Source organism: Canis lupus, chromosome 14 (genome assembly GCF_003254725.2).
Source record: "Canis lupus dingo isolate Sandy chromosome 14, ASM325472v2, whole genome shotgun sequence".
Lineage (NCBI taxonomy): Eukaryota > Metazoa > Chordata > Mammalia > Carnivora > Canidae > Canis > Canis lupus.
This window is the reverse complement of record NC_064256.1, coordinates 59,898,824-59,919,821: the sequence shown is the minus strand read 5'-3', so window position 1 is coordinate 59,919,821 and position 20,998 is coordinate 59,898,824. Positions and strand designations below refer to the sequence as shown.

Sequence of the window (20,998 nt, the reverse complement as noted above, 5' to 3'; positions counted from 1 at the left end):
GGTGGATTCGGTTTCGAGAGGCCGATGTTTTTGTTCGTGAGAATTACAGGGCGGTGACGGCCTGACATACTGGGGGGACAAGTCACGGTCACTGGTGCCTTTAGACGCCGGGCAGAGCAGTCTGGGCATCCGCTTGGTTTATTCTGGGCAGCTCCCCGCGAAGTAGTGAAGTAATTCCCGTTATCACCCCATCAGCAGAGAAGGGAACCTAGGCCTTGTTGAAAAGGAGGTGACTTCCTCCTGACTTACTGCCTGAGGGAGGAGTGTCCAGGCCAATCCTTGGGGATAAAGTCGAGCACCCACTGGGTTTCAGTGTCCCTGTGGGGAGATGAAGCGGAGCTGGCGGGGTTGGGCCTTGAAGCACCTTGGTCCTTGTGTGGAGGATGCGGGGCGGTGACCTGCGGGGGGGGGGGGGGTGGTACCAGGGCCTTCTGCTCAGGCCCATGCGATGCTCAGAGTTGTGTGCTTGAGGGACTATGACCTTGGTGGCGGGTGCGAGGGGTTTGGATGAGAGGGACAGTCGAGGGATTTTATCATTATTTTTTAAGATTTTACTTATTTATTCATGAGAGACACAGAGAGGGGCAGAGACAGAGGTGGAGGGAGAAGCAGGCTCCCTGCGGGGAGCTGGACGTTGGACTCATCCCAGGACCCCTGGGTCACGGCCTGAGCCAAGGGCAGGCACTCGACCACGAGCCCCCCAGGCGCCCCACAAGTGGAGTTTCTAAGGATGTTGTAGGATCCAGGTTATTGACACAGAATTTCAAGGTCACAGACATCCGTGGTAGGTGCGAGAAACCTGCGTGCTGGAGGAGGCCATGGCAATAGGAGGGAGGGACAGCCAGCCCGTGGCGGGGACCCCCGGGAAGGCCACCGCCTGGCGTTTCTGCAGCCTGTGCGCTGGGGCTCTCTGTACAAGGCGCCTGTTCCCCTGTCCTTCTAGGGCCCCTTCTAGGGCCACGGGCGGTCAAGAACAGTAGTCAGTCGGGAAATTACGTGGTCTCATTCATTTGGGGAATATAAAAATTAGTGAAAGGGAATAAAGGGGAAAAGAGAGAAAATGAGTGAAAATATCAGAGAGGAAGACAGACCATAAGAGACTCCTGACTCTGGGAAAGGACCAAGGGGTGGTGGAAGGGGAGGAGGGGGTTGGGGTGCCTGGGGGACGGCACCGAGGGGGGCACCTGCTGGGATGAGCACCGGGTGTGATGCTACATGTTGGCACATCGGACTCCAATAAAAAAAAATTAAAAAAAAAATTTTAAAAGCGCAGCAGGCTGTGTCCCGGCCCCGGACTGCCCGCGCTCCCGCAGGCGGAGGGCCCCCAGCTCCGGGCTCGTGGGGGGCACGCCCTGAGGCGCCCCGAGGGTGCCCGCCCCCGCCCCCGCCCCCGCACGGCTCGCCACCCCCGTCCCCCGCGTGCGGCCGCTCAGCGCCCCGAGCTCGGGCGCCCCCCGCCGAGGACGCGCGGGTCACGGGGGCGGGGCAGGAGGCTCGCGGGCGGCGGGGGCGGGGGCGGGGGCGGGGGCGCGGCGGGGGCGGGGCGGGGCCGGGCTCCCGGCGGCGCCGCCGATTGGCGGAGGAGGAGGTTGTTCCCCCAGGGCGGCCGCTGATTGGCTGCGGCGGGAGGGGGCCTGACGCCCTCCCAAGTTGTGCAAACACCTCTCCCGGCCCCGGCCCGGCCTCGGCGGGACCCGCGAGCTGCGGCGGCGGGAGCTCGGGCGGCGGGAGCTCGGCCACGCGGAGGGACGAGGTGAGCAGGGCGGCCCGGGGGCACGGGGCGGGCGGGGGCTCCGGCGGGGGACCGGAGGGGACGGGGCGGGGAGGGAAGGGGCGAGGAGGGGGGACGGGAGGGGAGGGAAGGGGCGAGGAGGGGGGTCGGGAGGGGAGGGAAGGGGCGAGGAGGGGGGACGGGAGGGGAGGGAAGGGGCGAGGAGGGGGGTCGGGAGGGGAGGGAAGGGGCGAGGAGGGGGGACGGGAGGGGAGGGAAGGGGCGAGGAGGGGGGTCGGGAGGGGAGGGAAGGGGCGAGGAGGGGGGACGGGAGGGGAGGGAAGGGGCGAGGAGGGGGGTCGGGAGGGGAGGGAAGGGGCGAGGAGGGGGGACGGGAGGGGAGGGAAGGGGCGAGGAGGGGGGCAGAGGGGAGGGAAGGGGCGAGGAGGGGGGCAGAGGGGAGGGAAGGGGCGAGGAGCGGGGCAGAGGGGAGGGAAGGGGCGAGGAGGGGGGACCCGAGGGAAGGGAAGGGGCGAGGAGGGGGGCAGGAGGGGAGGGAAGGGGCGAGGAGGGGGGCAGGAGGGGAGGGAAGGGGCGAGGAGGGGGGACCCGAGGGAAGGGAAGGGGCGAGGAGGGGGGCAGGAGGGGAGGGAAGGGGCGAGGAGGGGGGCAGGAGGGGAGGGAAGGGGCGAGGAGGGGGGACCCGAGGGAAGGGAAGGGGCGAGGAGGGGGGCAGGAGGGGAGGGAAGGGGCGAGGAGGGGGGCAGGAGGGGAGGGAAGGGGCGAGGAGGGGGGACCCGAGGGAAGGGAAGGGGCGAGGAGGGGGGCAGGAGGGGAGGGAAGGGGCGAGGAGGGGGACCCGAGGGAAGGGAAGGGGCGAGGAGGGGGGCAGGAGGGGAGGGAAGGGGCGAGGAGGGGGGCAGGAGGGGAGGGAAGGGGCGAGGAGGGGGCAGGAGGGGAGGGAAGGGGCGAGGAGGGGGGACCCGAGGGAAGGGAAGGGGCGAGGAGGGGGGCAGGAGGGGAGGGAAGGGGCGAGGAGGGGGGACCCGAGGGAAGGGAAGGGGCGAGGAGGGGGGCAGGAGGGGAGGGAAGGGGCGAGGAGGGGGGCAGGAGGGGAGGGAAGGGGCGAGGAGGGGGAACCCGAGGGAAGGGAAGGGGCGAGGAGGGGGGCAGGAGGGGAGGGAAGGGGCGAGGAGGGGGGCAGGAGGGGAGGGAAGGGGCGAGGAGGGGGGCAGGAGGGGAGGGAAGGGGCGAGGAGGGGGGACCCGAGGGAAGGGAAGGGGCGAGGAGGGGGGAGGGGAGGGGAGGGAAGGGGATAGGAGGGGGGAGGGGAGGGGAGGGAAGGGGAGAGGAGGGAGGAGGGGAGGGGAGGGAAGGGGAGAGGAGGGAGACGGGAGGGGAGGGGAGGGAAGGGGAGAGGAGGGAGAGGGGCGAGGAAGGAGGACGGGACGGGGAGGGAGGACGGGAAGAGAGGGAAGGGGCGAGGAGGGGGGACGGGCGGGCCCCTGGGAGGCGGCGGAGGCGGGGCTGCAGGAGGCCGCGGAAGCTGCGCGGAGACCCGGTGAGTGTCGGGGTCGGTCCTCGGTGCCCCCCGCCCCCCGCGCCGACGCCGAGTCCTGGCGCTCGCCGGCAGGTGGGGAGCCCTCGGCCCCCCGCGGCAGGTGCGGCCCGGCAGGTGGGGGAGGGCCTCCGGCGCTCGCAGGCGGTGGCCTGTCCTGCCCCACGGGGCCGGGCGACCCCCAGGGGTGCTGCGCGGTCGGGGAGCGGGGACGGGAGGAGCTGGGGCCCAGGACGGGAGGACAGCGCCGGTCCCCGACGCGGGGGCAGCCAGGAGGACCGCAGCCGGGGCGGAGGGGGCGGAGGGGGCGGAGGGGGCGGAGGGGCGGCCCCGCCGGAGCTCGCAGGCTCCATCCTAAAGCCTAAAAGCCACCAGGAGACTAGCCTGGATGCCTGGGTGTCTCCGCGTGTGCGTTCTGTCCCTTTACCCCGTGGGTGAGTGAATGCAGGGGTCGATGACCTTCTGGCCGGGTCAACCTGTGGCCGTTCTGCAAAGGCAGGAAGGACAAAGATGTAGGCCAGCTTCCCCTAGTGACTTTTCCACTCTCCAGAAAGCCTTATTGGTTTCCAGTCTCACTTGGTATTGGTGACAGGATCCTCAGAACTTTAATTTGATTGATTGATTTGCAATGGAACTCTCCTCCCCTCTCCCCTCCCCTCTCCTTGTCCTCCTCCCCTCCCCGTACCTGTACCTGCAAGCTTTTAAGCCTTAACAGACCTTGGCTCAGGAATTTGTAAGTGATCTTTGGTATGTTTGCAGCGCCCCTCTAACAGAAAAGTTTCCATTTTCCAAATATTCTTTTTTTTTTTTTAAGATTTTTATTTATTCATGAAAGACAGAGAGACAGGCAGAGGGAGAAGCAGGCTCCGTGCAGGGAGCCCAACATGCATCTAGATCTGGGACTCCAGGATCACACCCTGGGTCAAAGGCAGGTGCTAAACCACTGAGCCACCCAGGGGTTCCCCCAAATATTCTTTTATTAATTATCTCACAGAAACAACGTTGCCAACAGTGGCAAGTGTCTTTAGTGAGATGACCAAAGAATTCTATGGAATTAGGAAACTGGACATTTGGCATGGAAAGTAACATTATTACTGTTTTCATCCAATCTAAGATGCCATGGATTGTAAAATACATCCCTATTTCAGGGAGATGTGAAAGTTGTATCACAAATGTAATGAAATGCAGTATTAAATGCTAAGTTATTTATATTGAACACCCAGGCCTGGAGGGTGACGTTGAGGAGAGGAGTTACTGGGCTTCATTTTGTTTCCCTTGAAAAATGAAAAGCGGAAAAAAAAAAAAAAAAAAAAAAAAAGGAAAAATGAAAAGCGGGAGGGAGGGTCAAGGCGGAGCCATTGTGAAGGCCTCACCACAGTGTGAGGAAGAGGAAGGGAGGGCAGTGTTTTCTGTTAGTGGTGTGGCTGTGCTCCCCTTTGAGGACAGGCCAGGCTTGGGGCCGTTGTGTGTTCTTCACATGCATTGAGCGTTAACGGCCGGCGTGCAGGAAGGTGCTCCGCACTCTGTGCATACTAGTGCAGATGAACCTCCCAGTAGCCCTGAAAGGGAGACATTAATATGAATCCATTTTGCAAATGAGGCGCGAACAGGTCAAGTTCTGCACCAAGGTCACAGAGTAAGCATTTATGGTTTAGCGAAGGGGCAGACACATAAGCAGATGAACGTTTTGGATCACAGTCCGGCTTAAAACTGACTTTGCATTCCATCTCCATGATACTAAATCTGTGGGCCACAGACCGGAAAGAAGAGTCCTGCGTCTTAGATCTTTGGATGACGTTGAGTAGCTGCTTGGAAACATGAATATTCTTAGACCAGATTAATTAATATTAGTGGATTCCCCTGCCGCCAGTCTATTGTTTGTTTGTCTGTTTGTTTGTGTTTTAACATATGGTTAACTGTTCTACAGGGAGTGGACGCATTAAAAACCGTACTGATGCCACAGGAGGTGGACGTCCGGAGGGTAGTGTTGCTGCCTGCCCAAGCCGCGTTCTAGCAAGCCTTGGGGTGGGGAGGCGTGGGGAGGAGTCTAGGCCATCACCAGGTGTTCCACCAGTTGGAACCCTCTTGGGCCTCTCCAGGATTATTTTGGTCTGGATGCCAACTACGTGGTGCGGGCCGAGACTCCTGGCCCGGAGCTGCGTCCTCTGCAGCTGTCAGCTGTGATCTTCTCTGAACACCCCGCACCCCAGCTTGGTTCCCTCCTGTGATTAAGGGTGCTAATGTCCTCGGTAGCCAGGGTCTACTTCACAGTAACTGAAAGAAAACGGTGGGGTATGTATGGAATTCTGGGTTGTTCCGCCTGCCTGGCTCTGTCTATCCTCTTTATCTCTAATGGCCATCTTCCCTTCCACTTCTCTTGAAAAGGATAGAAAATACCAGGAATTTGTATTTGAGGATGTCCTCCCTCTGCCCCTGCCCCGTCCTCACTGTACATTGCAAAGATAGATCATTGTATGTCACGAGTTCTTTCCCCAGTGAAAGATGCACAGGGAGGTGAGGCGGTGTCCTGGCGAATGTTCTATTGCTACCCCGCCCCCCACCATTGCCCTCCCATCTCCGTGCATGTCTGTGCGATTCCCTATAATACTCCCATGACTTTTTAGAGTCATTTCAAGGTCCTGAAGAATCTTTTAAATTTCATTCTTATGCTATTTGGTACCTTGACCTTTTTCATGTGTTGAAGGAAAAAGACTTTAGAAATTGTCAGAGGAAGGGTCTTACTGCCTTCGGCTGGCTTGTGTGACTGACCCTTCTCTTCTGCTCCTCCTCCTTGTTTTCCCTCTTTCTTTATCTCTTCATCTCCTTTTCTTGCTTTCCCACATCCTCCTTGCTCTTCCCCCAGGCTGTCATCAGCACATGGCACTGTCAAGTGATCTCCCTAGAGCCAGTAGATAAGCCCGGGGTGGGGGTGGGGGTGGGGGTGGGGGGGTGGGGTTCCCTGCTTGGTTTCAGTGAAAGCATTGCCAGGAGCATATCTCATGTTTACTTCTTGATATTCTTGGAAAAGTCCACACCATAGGGGACAGGGAAATCCCAAACAGCTCACCTGGGCATTTCCATGAAATACCAGGCACCTGCGGTGCCCTATCTAGGAGCGCGAAAGAAATCCTCCCTGCTGCAAATTTCTTGATGACCGCAGAATGAAATGAATGGTGGACCTGGAAAGTTCCGTGTTGAGACCACATTTTGAGGCTCAAGGAATTATTAACAGTAATACCTGCTATAATTAAATCTCTATTTCTAAGCACCCAGTAACCTAGAATTTACCCTGGCAGTGACTCAGGAAGGATCTTCGGTAGCACGTAGGAAAAAGACGGGTAGCAGCTCCCCATGCCGGGAGAGAACCGACCCTTTCCTGCCTTACGGCTCTGATTTGTTTCTGGAATGAGCAGCGGTGGCTTGGCTCAGGTCTACACGGTGTGCGGTGTGCGGTGTGCGTCGGTGGGCTTTGGCCAAGAGAAAATCCCGGGTGTTAAATATTAACCTGGGGGTCCTGCTTCTGCTCAGAAGCAACAGCTCTAGTCAGATTCCAGTTCAGTGTTTTCATCCGTAAAATGAAGATAGGTAACAGTATCTGCTTCCTAAGATTTTTGCGTTTTGCGCGGAGGAAAGGAAATCATGCCTGTAAGGCGCTCAGCATAGTGCTTGACATATACTGCTGAATCACTGGTTACTGTGGCACTATATTGTGTTACAGCTGACACTTTCCTACAAAAAGTGAAAGTGAAAGCAGCTTCCCTAAGAAACTTCAGAGGATCACGCCCAGCTACTCTTCTCGTCTGGTCTCCGTACAAAGCCTGCCTTTGCGAATACATACGTGTGTTACACGTGGGCACGTCTGTGCCTCCTCCCACCCCCCACCCTCTGCTCCAGACCGGGGAGGGGCTCAGAGAGGAGGGGGGATGGCCACTGAGTGGGGTGAGGCTGGCATTCTAGATCAAGGGGCACCTGGGGGCCCAGCGGTGCAGGGGCCGCCTTCAGCCCAGAGCATGACCCCGAGGTCCCGGGATCGAGTCCCGCATCGGGCTCCCTGCAGGGAGCCTGCGTCTCCCTCTGCAGGTGTCTCTGCCTCTCTCTGGGTCTTTCAGGAATAAGTACATAAAACCTTTAAAAAAAAGAAAAAGATTCTAAATCAAGTTTGGGCTGCAGGGACACGACCTTACCGGAACATGTTCCCTCACACTGACTCCGAGAATTGCTTCTAAGAATAGAGGATGCAGGGTCCCTTGGTCCCTGGTGGTATGTGACAGAGAGCCCCGCGGGGAAGGCAGCACCTTCTCTGGGCTCATCTGTGTGTCCAGAATAACTCACTTATTTTTGGAATCGGTTTCATTTAAGAACCATAGGGACTTAAGTCCTATGGGAGGTTGTAGTTTTTCCTGTGGTTTGGAAGAATTAAGTGCAAGGAGCCTGGGCTTGGGTTTGGGCCTACCGTAATCTATCTATCTATCTTTATTTATTTATTTATTTATTTATTTATTTATTTATTTATTTATAATTTTTAGATTTTATTTATTCATGACAGACATGGGGGATGGAGAGAGAGAGAGAGGCAGAGACACAGGCAGAGAGAAGCAGGCTCCATGCAGGGAGCCCAACGTGGGACTCGATCCCAGGACCCTGGGGTCACCACCTGAGCAGAAATCAAGAGTCAGGTGCTCAACACTGAGCCACCCAGGGATCCCCTATAATCTCTTTTCAAAACAAAACCGTATGGCAGTGCGTGGCCGGCTCATCTGGTTGAGCACCCGACTATTTCTTCGTCGCCCTGTGGGGAGCTCAGTCCCTCTGTCTGTCCCTCTGTGGGGCCTGAGCGTGGGGCCTCCTCTGCACTCTCTTCCTCTGCTCTTCCCCGCCGCTCCCACATGTACTCTCTCACTCTTTCAAAAAAAAAAAAATTAAAAAAAAAAAAAACTGGATAGATATCCCAAAACTTAGAGAGTATGTAGCAACCTTTTACTGAAAATACTGCTCTGAGCCTTTTGCCCCATGTGAGAGCGGCCCGAGCCTTTCGGCTGTCGTGGGCGTGTTCATCGGCATGTGCATTGCTTCTCTCACTGGCCCTCTTCTTTCTAAAGCCTTTTTATTTTTATTTTATTTTATTTTATTTATTTTATTTTATTTTATTTTATTTATTTATTTTTTAATAATAAATTTATTTTTTATTGGTGTTCAATTTGCCAACATACAGGATAACACCCAGTGCTCGTCCCGTCAAGTGCCCCCCTCAGTGCCCGTCACCCAGTCACCCCCACCCCCCGCCCACCTCCCCTTCCACCACCCCTAGTTCTTTTCCCAGAGTTAGGAGTCTCTCATGTTCTGTCTCCCTTTCTGATATTTCCCACTCATTTCTTCTCCCTTCCCTTATATTCCCTTTCACTATTATCTAGATTCCCCAAATGAATGAGAACATACAATGTTTGTCCTTCTCCTATTGACTTATGTCACTCAGCATCATACCTCCAGGTCCATCCACGTCGAAGCACATGGTGGGTATTTGTCATTTCTACTGGCTGAGGAGTATAGAAAATGCTCTAAAGCCTTTCCAGCTGATTTCCTCACTGTTTGCTTTGTTCGGTGAGCCTGTCGCTGTTGTGAGTTGACCTGAAAGTTTTGTATCCAAGTGGCAAGTACTTGCTCCCAGGAGATGCGTGTGCCATTGTTCAGACACAACTTCCCCGTCTGTGAAGTGGGTCTGATTTGGAGACCACGGTCTGGCATAACAGAAACGTGCTTCATAAGGACTTTGGTGTCTGTTAGCCGGGACTAGTAGGAAATTTCGAGAACACGTGAAAGCATTTAGTCCCTACATTTTGATGCCGACCTTAAACATAAACAACGAAGGTTTGGCATCCAACGATCCCCGAGTCATCCGTGAGGTGACCTCTGAGGGCAAGGTCCGAGGGGGGCCGCAGGGCTTTAACGGCCGACGCACAGAAAGCCTCTTGTAGCTACTGCTTGTTGGGACAAATGAGCCGTGTTTCGCAATCCGGAATCCCGAAGCCGGAATCGCAGTCAGAAAACTGGTGGAGACAGGTCTGGGTTTAATGTAACAGCAGGAGGAAGTGGATGATGGAGAGGAAACCCTGACCCGTGACGTCGGTAGCTGTGAAGGGGTGGGGGGCGGGGGGCGCAGGCCAGGGCTTCTCCCCTTCCAACCCCTGTCCTGGAGGAGCCTGTTTGTTTTGTTCTCTTAAATTTCCCATCTGCCTGGACAGATTGGGGCACGAGGAATTACTAGAAACTGGCCCTGTGCTGTCAAGGAGCCCGGCCGTCCTTGCTGGCCTGGGCCTCGCTGGGCCGCCAGGAGCAGGTCACTACCCAGGGCCCCCCTCGCAGTGGCACTAGTTCGGGGACGGGTCCAAGGTGCAACCTGGCAGAGGTGGCGGCTGGATTGTCCAGGGTCTCGGCCAGGACTGAAGGTCACAGCCTTGAGGCCGGCACAATGGGCCTGAATCCGGGCCTGTAGGTGCCCTGGGGGTGGGGTGGGGGGGACACCTGCCCAAAGCTTTTGTCCTGAGCACACCTTTGAGGAGCAGAGGCACCTGGCTTCTTAGCTAAAGGAGCACTTTGACCCTGGAAGGTCTCCCTCCCCTTTCTCTGGCTTTCACAGCAGAGCCCGGCCGCCCCCAGCCCGGCTGTCCCCTTACCCTGTCTTTGCGGTCCCCAGGCCCCGAGATGCTGCGAGCGCCGGGGAGCAGCCTGGGCCGGCGGGGCCTTCACCACAAGGCCGTGATGGCCCTGAGGCGGGAGGACGTGAACGCCTGGGAGCGGAGGGCGCCCCTGGCTCCGCGGCACATCAAGGGGATCACCAACCTGGGATACAAAGTCCTAATACAGCCTTCCAACCGGCGGGCCATTCACGATAAGGTACATGTTTCTAATCGTTTCTAAATATGTGCAGCTAAAATGACCCGCGTATGGAAGTCAAGGGGCCTCTGAGTAAAAATGAAGTGTTTACTAACGTCACTTAAACACCACATGACAACACTCCTTTCTTGTGATTACGATGAGATTTCTAGTTAGAATTTTTATTTGAGCCTAGAATTTAGTCCGTCGAGTCTTATTTTCCCCCGCTGCCCTGCTTTCTCCAGCTGAGGGATGGAGGGATTCCCTTCAGAAGGAGGGCATGTCCCTCAGTCACCATCTCCCTGTGCCGCCCTGTCCTGGGACTGCGGCGACAAGACCCTTCTGCATTTCCTGGGGGTAAATCACTTTCCTACGTAACTCTCATACCTAAAAAATTAATAATTCCATAATATCATCTCACATCATCCATTTCAAAATCCCATGGTCTCAAATGTCTTTATGGCCTTTTTTTTTTTTTTTAAGATTTAATTTATTTATTCATGAGAGACACAGAGAGAGAGAGAGGCCGAGACACAGGCAGAGGGAGAAGCAGGCTCCATGCAGGGAGCCCGATGCGGGACTCGATCCCGGGACCCCAGGGTCACGTTATGGTCTTTAATTTTAATTGAGGCTTAATTAATTAAGGCCTGTTGCATTTATTGTTATGTCTCTCTAATCCAGAACAGCCCACCCTTCTGATTTGTTTGTTTCTAGGACACTGGCTCTTTTTGAAGAGTCCGGACTAGCTGACTTGTAATGAATGGCCTGCTTCTGGGTGCTGTTGGTCTGGGCCTTGTGATTAGATTCGGGTTAAAACACTGTTGACGGGGATCCTGGGTGGCTCAGCGGTTTGGCGCCTGCCTGGATCCTGGAGTCCCTGGATCGAGTCCCACATCAGGCTCCTTCCACGGAGCCTGCTTCTCCCTCTGCCTGTGCCTCTGGCTCTCTCTCTCTCTCTGTCTGTCTGTCATGAATAAATAAATAAAATCTTTAAAAAAACAACAACACTGTTGACTTAGATATTATAGGCGTGGTGTGTGCTCTTCCCACGAAGCGTCAGGCTGTCCCGAGGGCAGGAGTTCGCAGCAGCTTGGCTGAGACCTTGCCACCGGGTCTCTCGACTGTCCAAGCACCTTTAACCTTTGTAGCTACAGAGTCGTCTGCGGGATGATGTTTTGAGACCCGTGAATCTTGTTTCTCAACTACCTGCTGCTGAAGGTGTTAGCATATACTGATAATCTTTGCCTGAATCATTTTTGTGTGTGTGTGGAAGCTTGTGATAATTTTCTGATTTTATCAGTCTTCTAAGTTTATTGGCTCATATTCTTCTATAGAAAAGAGACTTCCCTTAGTTTCTCTTTTCTCTCTTGCTCTTTCGAGTATCAATCATTACGGATGCATGGGCATTTTTCATTTAATGTATGATGATTTATTAACTATGTTTTAAATATCCCAATTATCCCAAATTTGAGATAGATGGTTCCTTTAAGGGTGCCCCTATGTCCTTTGGACATGAATCCATTTATTTTTCAGCTTTCTTGTTTCCTGCAACAACAAATGGTCTTAGTCTTACCTCCTGCTTTTTTCGCCCTGCCCCTGGGATGAGCCATTTCATCAGGGAGGCCTGATTTCTTTTAGTTCATAGAACCCAAGATTGGATATCTGTGTTAGGTGTGCTTATTTTTACTGGTTGCCCTTAGCACTTTCAGTGAATAGAGCTAAGAAATGCACAGATTACACATGTGTATAATATAGATTATTTAATTTTATTAAATCATGAGTTAATACTATTTCAATGAAGATTTTTAACATTGCAGGTTTTCATTACCTTAAAAATTTTATATTTGTATCTATTTTATCCAGCAGTGAAAATTTTAATTCTTTATAATAATAATGCATGTTTTCTGCTTTATCCTGTATTACACATAAAGTTAGTTTTGGAATCACGATACTAATATTACAACTAAAGCAAACCTATTAACGCAGAGAGTAGGTCTTAAAAGTTCTCACATAATTATGCATGGAGATGGATGTTAACTAGATTTATTGTGATGATCATTTTGCAATAAATACAAATACCGATGATTGTGTTGTACGCGTGAAACTAATGTAGTCTATGTCAATTATACTTCAATAAAAAATAAGCCTATTAAATGGGGTTTAATATTTTTGAGTTAAAAGGTTTTTTGCTCTTAGAATATATCTCACAAAGAATGTCCAGAGTGCTGTATTCAAGTTATTTGAGTCATTCTTTCTATGTAGTTAAATTGTCAATGTGATATACAGTTGGATTTATCTACATTTTTCTATACATTTTAAAGTTTGCTTTTAAATCCTTTTTGATTTAATTATATTTTTTAAATAAGTGAAATATTTACAAGTTTCAAAGATTAAAACTGTAGAATGATGTAATGCAGAGAAGTCTTCCTCTCATCTTAATCCGTTACATACTGTTCCCACCCACTCCCTGGGTTACTATCATCATTAGTTTCTGATCTGTTATTCCTATATTTCTTCTTGCAAAAAGGAGCGTGTATATGTGTATTTTTGGTTCCCCCTTAGTCTGACATGGAAGGCTGTCTACTATGCATACTTCATGGTACCTTGTTTCTTTAGTCAACAACGTATCCTGCCACTCACTCCTTGCCTGTTCATGGAGCTCTGCTTCATTTCTATTTAATGGCTGCGTTTGAATCATTCTGTCGTAATTACTCCATGATTCGTGATTTATTTAAACCCATCTACTACAGATGAGCCAATAGATTGCTTTTAAAGAAACCAGCTGTAAATCGTACGTTCATCCTTGTAGCGTCTATCCATCTGTGGTTTCCTTTAAAGTAGGTTCCTCCCTGGAGCCATCTTCCTTTTATTCAACTGCCACTTTTGATGCTCTTTTAATTCCCCCTGGATCATGCTAACCCTTTATTCAGATATCTGGAATAACTTCTATTGTCTTCATGTACTAGCTATTCAATCTCAGATAAATGTGTAAGCCTCACGTTTCCCATTGATAAAATGGCCATAATAACAGTACCTACCTCATGGGAGTTTTATGAAAATTAAATGAAATAATTCCTGCAAAGAGCTCAGTAAGGTAAGTACTAATTTATTAATCAATGTTGATGATGATTTTTATTTTTTGTCCAACAAAGATCATATTCACCATGATAATATTTAGTCTACTTTTCCAAATTGATTTATCCATTGTGCCCAAACATGTCCTTATTTTCCTGTCTCCATATTTGTATATATTTCATCAATACTTTTTACTGATATTACCACCTTGCATTTCTCACCTCTGTCTCTCCAGATCCTACCTAGCCTTTTAGATTACTTTAAAGTTTCATATTTCCTTCATAATCTCACCCAGGAATTGTCTCAATATCCATTGGACTAATGTATCACTTAGATTCTGCTATTCAGAATTCTTTTGAATTCAGCCTCATTTACTGTGCTCCTGACTTTTTACTGTATTTTGTGAGCTGCTTTATAGGACAAATGTCTGTTTTTTTGTGTGTGTGTCTTACCATCTCATCTCTAGCACAGTCTACTGGATGGAATGGGGCAATAACAAATACTAATTGACCCCCCCCAAAAAAAAGGGAAAAAAAATAAATATTGCAGATATATATTTCTTTTAAAAATATACCTGAGTAATAAATTACTAGCTTGCATTTAGCATTTCAGTGCATTGTTCATACAAAATAAAATATACATTTCACAAATATTTTTAAGTGATATGAACTAGTGGTTATGATCAAACTATTAACTGGTCTTAAATAAGAGTAGGTGGTGAATTTTCTCACTGGTTTTTTTTTTTTTTCTACAAAAGTCAAATATTAAATTGATCTTTAGCTAGAAACTAAAAATACCAGAAGTATTTATTCTATCAGTCACTCTAACCCATACAGATTTTATGCCTTCAAAAGATTGTGCCTTTAATTGTTACACTTATTTATTAAAGAAAGTATGAATATAGCAAATTAGGGAAATAACTTTTAACCAAAATTGCATTCCCAGGAATATGTCAAAGCTGGTGGCATTCTTCAGGAGGATATTTCTGAAGCTTGCCTAATTTTGGGAGTTAAAAGACCCCCAGAGGAAAAATTAATGTCTAAGAAGACTTACGCCTTCTTCTCCCACACAATAAAGGCGCAGGAGGCCAATATGGGCTTACTGGATGAGATTCTGAGACAGGTAATTAGTGACCAGTAATCATTAATATTAACATAGAAACAATATTGCCTTTTGCCTAGTAGAGTTTTAGTTTTCTTTCAGCATCTAGGAAACACATCCTGTTATTCACCTCACTAGGAAAGGTGGTGCTCGAATAGTCTGCTGCTCTTAGGGCTCCTCTGCTCTACAGGTTTGGAGTTTGTAAGAAGAGAAACCAAACACTGCATCGCTTTTGTACTGAAAAGAAAGAATGTTAGAAGTGTTCCCCCTACATGATTAGCGCTTTATTAGGTCAATTGGTCAGATATTACAAAGTGGAATTTAGAGCTAAAAAGAGCCTCCGGGATCATATATTCCACCTCCCTCATTTTTCAGATGGAGCCCAGAGAGGCAAAGTGACTTGGCTGAGGCTGCACAGTTCTGTCATGCCAGAACCAGACTGGGAATTCCTTTTACATTTATTAACATTCATAAAGGAAGAAATAATTTTTGAGGTATAAGTACTATGGAAAAACTATCAGCTGATTAAAATGCAGAGTATTCATTCGATAAATATTAAGCGAGTGTCTGCCGTGTGTCGGACACTCTTCACTGCAGTGGCAGTAAGGTACCCCTGTCTTCGCAGGGCTTACATTCCAGTGGGAGGAGACAGATGATAAATATATAAATCAGATAGCCCACCTGTCATTTAGAGATACGTGTGATGGTGATAAATAGGACCCAGGAGGCGAAGGGGGGCTCTGGGCACTCTGGGGAGGGTGTGACAATAGTTTAAATAGGATGACCGGGGAGAGACTCAGCACAAATTTGGCACTGAGCAAAAATTTGAAAGATGTGAAGGATCAAGTCATATCCGTTGGGGAAGAGTCTTCCAAGGAGAGAGCATCGCTGCACAAAGTCGTGCAGGTCTAGTTGAGTGGAGGGTTCGAGTCCATCATGTTCTAAGGTGCTTATTCAGCCCACTGTGTGGGTGATATTGGAGATGGGAGGAGCAAATTGATGTGATGTTAGTCCAGACTCGCAGGGACACCGGGTTACAGAGGACAGTGGCTCACACGAGGGTGGTGGAAGTAGAGGCGGTGAGACAAGACCCGATATTGGGTGTCATTTAGAGGTCAGACCCTGCAGAAGTCGCTGGTGAGACGAATGTGGAATATGGGAGAAGGAGCGGAATGAGAGGGGTCCAAGGTTTCAGCTTGAGCAGTTCGAAGGAGTTGCCACGGACTGAGATGATGGTGCTGCGAGAGGGAGCAGGCTTGGGCGGGAGCCTCAGGCGTCAAGTTTAGGGCTTCTTGAGTTTAATTTGTCCGTTAGAGATCTAAGGAGATTTTAGACTTTAAACATTAGATTTTAAGGAGCGAGCCATTGGTATGAGTTTGTAGCTCAGGAGGGCGGCTTCTCTCGATAGGTATTTGTAGTTGTCAGAGACTTGATGGCTCCTACGGCCATGAAACGGGCTGAGGGTAGACAGTGAGTGTGGATAGAGAAGGCCAGGCTCCAAACCGGGTAGGGTGTTAGATTAGGGCATTAGAAACTAGGCTAGAATCTGAGAACAGGGAGTGGACAGGAGACCTCACAAACACTGAAAGCAATGGAGGGAAATGTGTTTGTGTAGCCTATGGAATACATTCCCACCCACTTCAAATAGGCTAGACCTGGGCTAGTGAATTTCTAGTGATTTTGAAGAACAAATTCAAAAAGTAAATAATGGAAATAATATTATAAGAAAAAGGTTTCACCTTAAGCAGATAGACTCCTTAAAAAAGTACTTTAGAAACATTTTGTTGTTGTTGTTATGATACGAACTTTTGTTCGTGACAAGAAAATTAATAAAAACAACCAACACGGCAGCTTTTTGTAACCGATGACTTGCAGGTGGATGAACACTAAACATTCTTTTTTTAAAATTTTTATTTATTTATGATAGTCACACACACAGAGAGAGAGAGAGAGAGAGAGAGAGGCAGAGACACAGGCAGAGGGAGAAGCAGGCTCCATGCACCGGGAGCCCAACGTGGGATTCGATCTCGGGTCTCCAGGATTGTGCCCCGGGCCAAAGGCAGGCGCTAAACCGCTGCACCACCCAGGGATCCCAACACTAAACATTCTTAAATTCAAGCACATGGTAAAAATCATATGATCTTTGAGGAGATAAAATGACTATTTAAAACATTCTATGATTACAGTGTATCAAGAGCTTTTAAGCATGAATTACTAAGGCATTTCTGAGAGGGAAGATTCCCAAAGACAAACGAAGAATGTGGTTTTAGCGAAGGTGAGAAAGTGAAAAGTAGGCAGCATGTGCTACTTTGTAAATGGATGGAGAAAAAAGAGGGAAAGAGGAAGGGAAACAGAACAAGATTGGTTGCATGTATGGACTTAGAGGGGGTGCTGTCATTTTTAAGGTAGGAAGGAGCAGGGTACATAGGGGTGATGCCGGAAAGATAAAGTTCACGAGTGGTCGTGGAAGACATGGGGGAAAGGCTGGGATCCAGCTGACAGAGATTAGCCCCGGGAGGGACTTGTTTTCTCTGAGACTAGAAGGATGTGGGGACGAGTGGGACTATATAGATAATATATGTAGAATGTGCAGGCCTAAAAGCTAAAGGAATTCCTGCCTTTCTTATTTTATTGATTACCATCAGGGGGCCTTTATCACCCTGCTAGGACCATCTCTGACCACAAACCTATCGTTGGTTTGTGATCTAGCGTTTTCTAAATATTTCATGGTACACCTGAGGGTGACTTATAGAGTCAAGATATGTTTTATAGGAGAAAGAAATGTGGAATATTTATTTGCTCATATATGTGCTTTTACTCATTGAGATTAAGCTTAATGGGTCTGGGTGAATATTTTTATCCTTTCCTCAGGAAATCCGGCTTATTGATTATGAGAAAATGGTGGATCATAGAGGAACACGGGTAGTGGCATTTGGACAGTGGGCAGGTGTGGCAGGTAGGTATGCCAGGGCTTTTATGTCACCCACTTTCTGAATTTGCCTGGGAAGTTACTGTGCTTTCTTTCTTTCTGTGGCAAGGGCATAGAAGTGTTCATTTCCACTAATACAAATAAACACGGGGGTGTGACTAAGGGTGATGAATATTGGGAGAATAAAATAACAAGGCAAATCATCACATATCTTTATCACAAAAGTTAAAAAGAAAAAGAAAGCAAGGACAAGGAGAGCAACTATGAATAGGATCTGACTTTTTAGATAGTTCTGTTTGGAAGACTAGGAGAGGTCAGTTTGGTGATGAGAAATTGTGGAGAAGAAGAAAGGGGGAAAGAAAGGGAGAAGATGCAAGGGCAGAAACCAAGAGAGGAGTGGTCTAGAAAGGATAAGAGCTGGAGTTGGGGGGAAACTCCACTTGATTTTTGTCCCAATTAATATTTTGAACCTTCTTTAGTTGAAGAAACATCACTTTATGTTATAACTCTGTATTAGGTTCAATTACTTGAAGGTCTCTTATTGTTAAAACAAGTAGAAAATTTGTGGGGATATAGAACAGTAAGACCCCATCAGCCACCCTGACATAACTGACGGTTGTTGAGCATTCACCCAGAGGGCCCATATGCTGGGTGACAGTACAGTTCTTAATAAACATGAAATGTTTGAAATCACAGAGTATGTGCTCTAACTATAATAAAGCTGATGTTGAAATAATAGTAGAAAGATATCTAGAAAATTTCTAGATATTTGGAAGATAAACGGTGTATTTTTGAATAACCCATAAGTCAAGAAGAAATCACAGGGAAAATCAGAAAATACTTTGAATTGAATGAAAATTTAAAACAGCATACCAAAATTTATGGGGTAGAGATAAAGTGGTGCTTAGAAGCAAATTATAGCATTTAATGCTTTTATTAGAAAAGAAGAAAGTCCAAATTAGTGACCTAAACTTCCATCTTATAAAGGAAAGAAGAAGTAATTAAAGCAAATACAAGGAAAAGAACAATAAGAGGAAAATGAAGTCAGAAGCTAGTTCTTTTTAAACAAATCAATAAAATTGATAAGCTTCCTGTTAAACTGATTTAAAAAAAGAGAGAAGCCACAATTTACCAATATTAGGAATACAAGAGTGTTCTTCAACATTGATCATGTAGACATTACAAGGGTAAGAAAATACTATGAATAGGCCAATAAATTTGACAATATTGATCAAATAGACAAATCCTTGAAGGACAAAATTATCAAAACCAACTCAGGAAGAAATAAAAAAACTTGAATATCAATCTATACAAGAAATTCTACTCATAGGGATTTATCAAGAGAAATGAATTATTTTCTTATAAAGACTTACTTCTAGTAGCTTCATTCATAATAGCCTAGAAATAATCCAAATGTCCATCAGCAGAGGAATGGATAAATTGTGATATACCTATAAAATGGAAACTCCTTGTCAATAAAAAGTAGACTATTAATACACTGAATTATGTATGAATCTGAAAAACAAGCTGAGTAAAAGCAGACACGTCTAGGAGAGTATATAGTTACAATTTCATTTACATAAAACTGTAGAATTAACGACTCTCTACAGGGAGAAATAAGATCAGCAGTTTTCTGGAACAAAGGATTGGGGAGGGTTGACTCGGGGGATGGAACTATTCCGTATCTCGATTTTGTCGGTGGTAATATGGATGGGTACGTGTGTTCACAGTTATCAAATGGTACATTTTAAATCGGTGCGTTGTATTGAATATAAACTACTCTTTTAAAAGTTGACTTCAGAAAAAAGATCAAAGAACATTTGGAAGGGAAGTTCTGTTCCTAAAAAGAGGAAGAGGAGAATGGATGCTGAGGTCTTTGCTATGGGTATGCTGAGTTTTCACTATTTGAGTCCAAATCGAGAAATCCATGAGGTAGTTGGTCAGGTCTTGAAATACAATATCAGTGTTAGAGATACAGACTTGGGGTCATCAGCATATACAGAATACTTGAAAATTAGGACTCGATAAAATTAGCTAAGGAAAAAATAGTAGAGATTGAAGAGAATAGGGCCCTGGTCAGAATCCTGAAGCTGATTAATGCTCGAGGAGAGGGCAGAGGACACTAATTTAAAAGAAATGGACTTGGAAAGAGGGACCTATAGAAATGTGGGATGAAAATTTTCAAGTCAGGGATGCGGAGGGAAGAAAGGGCTCTAAGTGAGGGATTTCACAGTGGCAAGTCTCTGACAGGTAAGTCGAGATCTGACACTTGTTCACTGAATTTGCTGAGGGCAGCCAGAAGGTCAATGCTGACCTTGTGTTTGTTTGTTTCTTCGTTTTAATTGGAGAGAAATGCAAGTGTTTTTGAATGTTGAGAAGAGTGAGCCTATAGGGAGGGATAGCGAAAGGACTAATTTCAGGAGTGAATTCCTTAGAGAACGCATGGGAGGGGATGGGATCCGGAGCGGAGGCGAGAGGATAAGCACAGGAGAGAAAAAGGACCCTCTTTCCATTCTGGCAGGATCGGAAGTGGAAGGGACAGGTAGGGATGCAGCTGGGTTAGCGCTTTGGACGGCAGGAAATTGAGGGGATGGATATGGTGACCCCCGGCCCCCTTCCAAATTTGGGATGCTGTGGTCTGTGCTTCATCAGCGCACCGAGCAGGTTGGAGGATGGTCGGAGAGAACGGCTTCGGCTCCTGATAACGGCTCTTCTGTTGGTCTGATTCTGCAACAGGGATGATCAACATTTTACACGGAATGGGGCTGAGGCTCCTTGCTTTGGGACATCACACACCTTTCATGGTGAGATGTGTATTTTGTTTATTTCTTTTGAAAATGCGTATCAGGAAGATGTCTCAGGCTGTAGGCTAACTGGAATTCGTGTGTGCTTGCTTCCAGCACATCGGCATGGCTCATAACTACAGGAACAGCAGTCAGGCTGTGCAGGCCGTCCGTGACGCTGGCTACGAAATATCTCTGGGTTTGATGCCAAAATCCATAGGGCCTTTAACATTTGTGTTCACAGGGACCGGTAACGTCTCTAAGGTAACTTCTTAGATACTTCTGAGAAATTCTTCTTTCTGTGAAGCAGTCGAAACTCTGAAACTAACCCCAGGATAAGTGAGCATTTTGTGGTCATTTCGGAGCCCTGCTTCTGGAGGAGCAGGTGTTCTATTTTTGGTCCTTTTCCTACCTACCTAACTTTTCCCACAGTATAGAGCGGTGACGGTCCAAACTCATCTTCTTTGCTTTTAGTTGACTCCACGCTGTCAGAGGCTTTGAACACTTGTTCTTTTTAGAGGGATAAACCATTGTTAATGGTATGAAGGTCTCTTCTCCGGGTGATCTGTTTTACCTTTATCGCTGAGATAGCCAAAAGTTTCAACATGAGCACAGGATGTGAATTTTTTTTTTTTAAATGATTTGGAGCTTCGCCCAAAATATTTTAGGAAGCTTAATTCAGGACCGGAATTAATATTTTCTCCTTTCTGGGATAGTTTTGAGAAGGCATTTGCGATTGGTGAAACTTGTAATTGGGAAAGAGATCTTTCAATGAAAATATTTTACAAACAGGACATCACTATTTGTATTACACTGTGAGATAAGCATCTGATTTTTTCTCATAGGAAATATAGTTTCCTCACTTGAAATAATTCTGCAACAGAACAAAAAGTAAATAGAAATATTTTATTGTGCTCCCATTTCTAAACACTCCTGTGTCTACTCCGAGTAACTAAGTAAAAAAAATAAAT

The 20,998-nt window shown here is 48.1% G+C and overlaps 1 protein-coding gene across 2 annotated transcripts in view; it reads left to right on the top strand.

Annotated features, from left to right (window-relative positions):
- The first annotated feature begins 1,630 nt into the window (after positions 1 to 1,630).
- AASS (aminoadipate-semialdehyde synthase) overlaps positions 1,631 to 20,998 on the top strand; it is a 52,805-nt gene continuing 33,437 nt past the window's right edge. Inside the window, exons 1-6 of one of the 2 annotated variants that reach the window (XM_025477143.3) lie at positions 1,631 to 1,753; positions 9,961 to 10,160; positions 14,160 to 14,336; positions 17,187 to 17,271; positions 19,981 to 20,048; positions 20,145 to 20,291. In XM_025477143.3, the coding sequence (XP_025332928.1) occupies positions 9,969 to 10,160; positions 14,160 to 14,336; positions 17,187 to 17,271; positions 19,981 to 20,048; positions 20,145 to 20,291 (669 nt within the window). In that variant the 5' untranslated portion in view covers positions 1,631 to 1,753; positions 9,961 to 9,968. Of the gene's footprint in view, positions 1,754 to 3,219; positions 3,273 to 9,960; positions 10,161 to 14,159; positions 14,337 to 17,186; positions 17,272 to 19,980; positions 20,049 to 20,144; positions 20,292 to 20,998 lie in introns of those variants that run through there. The other variant, XM_035698384.2, reaches the window with a different exon arrangement.